This window comes from Asparagus officinalis, chromosome 1 (assembly GCF_001876935.1).
Source record: "Asparagus officinalis chromosome 1, Aspof.V1, whole genome shotgun sequence".
Taxonomy (NCBI): domain Eukaryota; kingdom Viridiplantae; phylum Streptophyta; class Magnoliopsida; order Asparagales; family Asparagaceae; genus Asparagus; species Asparagus officinalis.
Window position 1 is genome coordinate 13,427,256 of NC_033794.1, and position 6,737 is coordinate 13,433,992.

A 6,737-nucleotide genomic window follows, 5' to 3' on the forward strand; every position below is an offset into this window, starting at 1 on the left:
TCTGACACCCGAGTCGGGCCCCCGATCGACGGTGGATGATTACGTGATGAGCCTGCCCAAGGCGGAGGATTTCGGACTGCAGGTATTTCAAGAGATTCCGATGATCGAGGCTGAGATCGACGACTTCGAGGCACCTCAGTGGCCGTGGAGCTTCTGAAATGGTGTGCAACTGAGATATATTACTAGAAGTAGTGTCTACAAATAGAAGTTATGTGTGCTTCGTTTTAGAGAGCGCACATATAAAGTTTACTAGGTTGATACAGAAGCAGCAAGCGATCTGACTCACTGTATGTTGTGTGTACATTGTATAGCCATGAGTACTCCCTCCTTATATGCAGTGTTGTATCCTATGTAAGTTAAATTTATTCGTTTATTGTGTAATTAAATGAATGTTTATCAGTATCAAACCCTCAAAAGAACATAATCAATTTCAAATCTATATGAATATTAACCAAGAACAAATATTATCACACCGGTGCTATCCTTAACCGACGAAGCACGGCACCGTCCCTCGGAATTTGTTGAAGTGAGGAAATGGTTGGATTATTTGTCAGCTTTTGCTGTCTTTTTCCAAGCAAATTAGCCCTTGAGAAGGTGTTCCTTTCGTCTCCTTCGTGCTGACGAGCTTGGATTTATATAGTAATCTAGATTTGAGTGCTATTTCCTTGAACAATTTATCACTCAGTTAATTTGATGCCCATATGATGAATTTAATTGTACAAGGAAATTTGGCTGTTACATTCTATCGTCAGCCCATTGACATCCAGATAACTGGTGAATCATCTTTTAGGCATCAACATTCAGCAGCAAATGAAACATCTACTTCTATAATTAGTACAATGAACAAAACAATTATCTAAACAACACCAATATTACAATCTATTATGTCCCTCATCATTTTGTACATCTAATTGACAGCTGAACTTCAGCCTAATACCCTCATTAAAAAAGGGGAAATTATTTTGATATACAATAACAGTTGTGCTGAAATTTAAGGTAATATGTAATCTAGAAACATACAGCTTCAAGGATGCTTAACTGATCTCTCCTTTGAAACCTATTAAGCAATGCAGGAATAAGGATCATCATGAAATAATAATGTAAAAGCCATTAAACAGCGTGAGTATAGATTTGAGTACCTCTACTTAGATGTCAGTTTTTCTGTCAGCATTTCATCGATACGGTCGTTATCGTTATAAGCTTCCACAATTTTCTTTGCATAAGAGGGAAGATGTCTATCAGCTCTGTTGAGAAAAATAACAATAAGTCTGAGAATTTCTAGCAACTAATGCTTCCAGTCTGCAAACATAGAAGATCTAGTTCAAGACCTTTGTTTTCCCCACTGACGATTTACATACAAGTAGTTCCTTATAGTATGGTAATCTAGGGAATAACGTGCAAACTCCAAACCTTTAGGGCCAATCTGTGAGCAAATTATAATTTTGAAGTGTTTAGAAATACAGAAAAAGTGAATAGTTGAATCGAAGAGGATAACTTGAAATTTGAATTTATACTCACCAGATTTAAGATATATGCTATTAGATTACCGATGAATGTTGGAGCAGGCTGAGAGGGGCCTTTTCCTGAAACAAGATAGCAGCAGATATCATATAAAGCATCATATAATTTCTAAGGTTCTCTCTTGTAAAATTATCAAAGTTGGAGCTACCAAAACAGCAGATACAGTGGAGAGGCTTGTGCATGTTTTTAGGCAGCCAGTGAATGGAAAAGCTCTAAAACTGTTGCAATCAATAAGAATGACTGCACCATTCATTTAATCCTGTGTCTTCATCTAAATTCGCACCAGTCAGTCAAGAGGTAAATGGATTAAATCCCTTAACAATGAGGTAATGGATCAGGGATTAATAGTAGAGTTAAGGTTACAGAATTTATTCATTCTTGCTATGGAGTTTTACACTCATCTGATTCCATTTCAAGGGAAGAAGGCGTCAAATATGATAAAGACACGTCATTTGTGGGCACTGAAAGAATCAGCTAGGGATCATCTTAATACATGGCTAAGATTCGAGTCATCTAGACCGTTATGCACTTCGGCAACAATCGAAGCAACCTTTGCATGAAGAAAGAGGCTCACATGATCTTGATTTTGAAAGAAAACACAATTCCTTACCCAACTTAGCTTGGTCATCAGCTTTAACTGTCTCCATAACAAATGGCTGCCTGATACCCTGAAAAGAAGAAGAAGAAGAAGAAGAAGAAGAAGAAGAAAACAATTTTCAAAATTGAAGTTTCAACTTGGATCTGAGACATGTAGCAGATTCATGTTATCTTGGAAATCATGGAAATTTTCCATACGCTGCTGGTTGTAGGGGTGACCTCCAATAGATTTTGCACGAGATTAAGCATCTCCCTTCCACGTTCATTTCTGCCATAGAAATTCATAATCTTAATAATAAATAAGTCCTCAGCAGAAATAAAAGAACAACATTCATGTATTAAAGACCCTGATAACGTCAGTTTTAACTCAATTAAGAAATACCATTACCCACCATTTGTCTTACTAATACTTGAATTATTTACTTCATAAAACTCACCCTTATCTAGTTAAAATTCTAAAAGTGCATTCATGAGGGGGAGAATAAACAAATCAACTTCTATTCCAGTAACGACTGTGTAGTTACCTGACAGTAATATATTGTGGATGCTCTGTCATTCTTAATCCAGAGTATTTTGGCACTCCCATATATCCAACCACCAAGTCCTGACAGTTTTCAGTTTCACAACGCATTAAAAAGACGCCAGGTTAGAGTTATAATATTGTCACTACGAGTACTATACATCTATATCTATAGTAAACAAAAGCAAGCAAAAATACAGGAACAAAATCAAGAAACACTGGTTTCTAAATACAGAAAATTCGAAACGTTCAACCTTAATATGTCGCCAACTTACGCCAGAATAATGTCAACCAAACTAGACATCACACCGTTATCACTTATCAGCCATCCAACTAGACACACACAAATGACCCCAGAGGGCGTTCTGTAAAACTAATGTTTATACATAAGACAATTGAAAGCTCCAAACTTTTGTACACCCCAGAAGATTAGGCTGACAAACATAATTGTAGTATTGTTGTTCTAATATGTAGGCCTATAGCAGAAAAAGATGTATTAGTGGGTGATTTTGATTCATGATGAAACAAAGAAAAGTCACAAGGCAGTAATAGAAGGGGGGAAATTATGCTGGAAGTCAAGCCTGCCTACTTGATAAACATATGAAGTATGTTCAAGTTAAAAAGCAAACTCACCGCCAATCCGTTTGTGTAGTCAAAGCAGCTGCAAGAAATACAGATGAATGGTAGGATCAGATTCTAGACATGCATTTGCTAATAAATTTTGTGTTAATCTAAATGAACAAACTGCACTATACTCACAGCTCACTCAAAACAGTGACCAAGTATTAAAATAAACAAGCTTACAAAAGCATGTTTGACAAAGCATATGCTCCAGAAACTACTTGCTCCAAAGTTTCAACTACTAAAAGCTTTTATCATAGGTTGCAGTCTTATAATAATTCCATTATCTCCGGTTGATTTTTATTACATATCAAACTACAAGAAATATATGAACTAAAGATACCTGTAACAGGATGGTGCGATGACATCAACTAATTCATTTGCTGGCAGGCAAAAATAAGGAACCTGAAGCATTAAAATGTCATCTAACTAAAATTTAGATATTCAAGCATTAATAAAAACCAGATACAGGTTAAGTAGAGGGGAAAAAATAACTGACAATTTACCTCTTCAATATGGCCATCCAAATGCTTTAAATGAACCTGTTAGAATAGCTTCAATTAAATACTCTTTCATGTTTATAATATACATTATTATCTAGAATAATGGGATTGGAATGGGCATTAGAAATGTCTAATAATACAGGATCTTAAGTTTAAAGCTTGTAGAACAAAGATGTCTCATTTCATACAAGATATACTGGATGATAATTTCCTTCAAAAAAAAGTAAAAGTAAATTAAAAAATTCAAGAATGATAGCCACTGCAAGCAGGTCTCACTGTATGTTGAATCTACTTATGATGTCCATGGTGGACATCCCTTACGAGAATAAACATGGAGGAGACATTAGTATAACATTAACACAGACAACCTAGGTTCAAAATATCATGATAGTAGCTCTATTTGCAATTGATCGTTTTAATCCTGAAATTTTCACAGACAAAACTGCAGCTAACAATTTAACAATAGCAAACTTACATAATGATAAAAAGTAGATTAACAAGTTGAATTGTAGCAAAAATTGTTATATAATACTAGAAATCAAATAATATGTTGAACTATTAAATTGTATAAAATTCATATACAGATTCCTCTTATAAGAATAGAACTATTAAGTACTCAAGTGTGTTTGGCGTCAATGTGGTTGATAAGAACCTTGTAATCTTGCATGAATTCATAATGCAAAACAGTTTCCGGCTCCTTGCTTGCAGCCTTCAAGAATTTGTCTAGCCCTTCACGAGTTCCATTATCCACTAGCATCATAAGATAAATGTAAATCAATTTACTCGAGTCTAGAACATTGTGAATCCAAGTAGCTCAAAATCTATAAGTAAAGATGAAGACATGCCTCAAAATAAGATAAAATAGCGAGAAAAACTAATTGATAAGAACAAAAGAACCAATTATGACAATTGGTGACATGCACGTAGGGCTGTCCAAACCCAGATATCTCTTTAAGAAACAAGTTACAAGAATAAAACTATTAATTACCACAGTTGGTGCCGAGCACATAGAGCTTTTCCAGACCAAGATATTTTTCTACAGATCGCAGTGCTGCAGTTAAGAAATTATTCTGCATTTCAATAGTCGGGAGTTATACCAAAGAAGGAGGTCTCTGAACAAAACGGCAATAAGGAAAAAATAAGCTTATACCTTGCACTTGACAACCAACACCACAGAAGAGAAGACGCTTTACTCCTGCTGCCTGTCACCCAGGAAGAGTAGCTTTACGACATCTCAAGATAGTTTTCTATAAAATAAACTATTTGGGACAACTGTCTTTTTTCTTATTTAAAAAGAAATAGTCAAGTCATGTGATAATATATATATATATATATATATAATATATATATATATATATTATATATATATATATATATATACATAGGAGAGAGAGAGAGAGAGAGATATAAGGGTATATATGTCATATGAGAGGATTCTGCTCATATACAATGATGCACAAGAAAAATCTCACACCAAGATAAGTAGGAAGAGAATGCCTCAATAAATACAACTTGGTGGAGATTGTGCACATCCATTGTAATATGAGGAATCTCTATATGACATATGACTGACGCCATTAATGCTCATATATATATATATATTATATATATATATATTATATATATATATATAAGATATTATATATATATATATATATATATATATTATAAATATATAGTAATATACATATAGCTATGTTTTAACTACATACATACATACATACATACATACATACATACATATATATATATATATATATAATATATATATATCTATATATATATCACCCACATACACTATATCTAATATACATACATTTATATATAATATATGTACATATACTATCTAATTAATATATATATTGTTTATATATATATATATTATATATAATATCTATATATATATATATATACTATTATATATCTAACATATATACAGATCATACATATTAGTATACATATATATGATAATAATATTGTAGTATATTATAGTATATATATAAGTTATATATATATATATAATATCTATATATTATATATGGTATTGTACTATGTATACACACTACTATAATATAACATACATACATATATATACATACTACATACATATGTTATATATATATACTATATATATATAGATATATATAGATACTATTATATAATAATAAAGTAAAGTAGGTATATATATAAACATCAATGAATATAGTATAAGTACATACATTAGAATACATACTACATATATTGTAATATGTGCGGTGATAGGTACACGGGTACGGAACGGGACACGCGGTAGGGTAGGACAGGAAAGTAAAGAAAAAATTTAAGACAATTATGTAAAAGTAGGGTACGCGAAACGGCTCTATATTAATAATATAAATATATATATATATATATACATTGATAGACATATATAATAGTTAATATATATATATATTATATTAAAATTAATAATTATATTAACTATAAGCAATTTACTTTGTTTATTTACTAATAAATGTAGCAATTTTAAACTAAGTTTATAATTTCAAATTGAGAAACTAAGGCTCTCTTCTAAAACCAAAGCCGCAAACTTAGAGCGTTAAAGTGGCCCCTTAATTATTCTAAACAAACACAATAATCCGAGCATGGTTTTATAACCTGGACCAACCAAGCAAGCCACACTTTCCTAGATCCCTCATAACTAAAACATAAAGAACCTAGTTTTTTCCCTTTGCTCTAATCCGCCGCCTCATTGATCCAAGAGATGCGCTCCTCTCATCTTTTCTCTTTCAGATCCGAGTCCAATGGAGATTAGGGCTAAGGTTTTCAATGTTTCTCCCTCGAGCTAAGCTCACGTCGTTCACGACTCTCGAACTCGTCTCCTGATCCAATCATCGTCGTCGAATCTTCCTCGAAGCTGCGTTGTCGACTCTCCTTCGACTCTCGTCATCCCTTGAAGCTCGATTGTCCCTCGATAGATCGTCATTTGGCTCCCG

The 6,737-nt window shown here is 33.1% G+C and overlaps 1 protein-coding gene across 2 annotated transcripts; it reads right to left on the reverse strand.

Annotated features, from left to right (window-relative positions):
• On the reverse strand, nt 800-5,024 carry LOC109850822 (7-hydroxymethyl chlorophyll a reductase, chloroplastic-like). Of its 2 annotated transcripts, none has more exons than XM_020420888.1 (13): nt 4,913-5,024; nt 4,751-4,832; nt 4,415-4,512; nt 3,766-3,801; nt 3,603-3,664; nt 3,272-3,299; nt 2,643-2,722; nt 2,317-2,386; nt 2,132-2,189; nt 1,519-1,583; nt 1,329-1,423; nt 1,140-1,244; nt 800-1,057 (listed from the first exon to the last, which is right to left on the reverse strand). In XM_020420888.1, the coding sequence occupies exons 3-12, from the start codon at nt 4,427-4,429 to the stop codon at nt 1,142-1,144; spliced, it is 612 nt and encodes a 203-aa protein (XP_020276477.1). In that variant the 5' UTR covers nt 4,430-4,512; nt 4,751-4,832; nt 4,913-5,024; the 3' UTR covers nt 800-1,057; nt 1,140-1,141. The 2 variants fall into 2 exon arrangements, with proteins under 2 accessions (XP_020276477.1, XP_020276484.1); XM_020420895.1 differs by having other exon boundaries at nt 4,751-4,813; nt 4,913-5,021.

What these genes read in the sequence shown, in the direction of transcription:
- LOC109850822 (XM_020420888.1), bottom strand. An exon ending in ATCGCACCATCCTGTTACAG is followed by an intron (nt 3,300 to 3,602) that starts GTATCTTTAGTT and finishes TATTTCTTGCAG; the next exon opens with CTGCTTTGACTACACAAACG. An exon ending in CCACAATATATTACTGTCAG is followed by an intron (nt 2,387 to 2,642) that starts GTAACTACACAG and finishes TTTCTATGGCAG; the next exon opens with AAATGAACGTGGAAGGGAGA.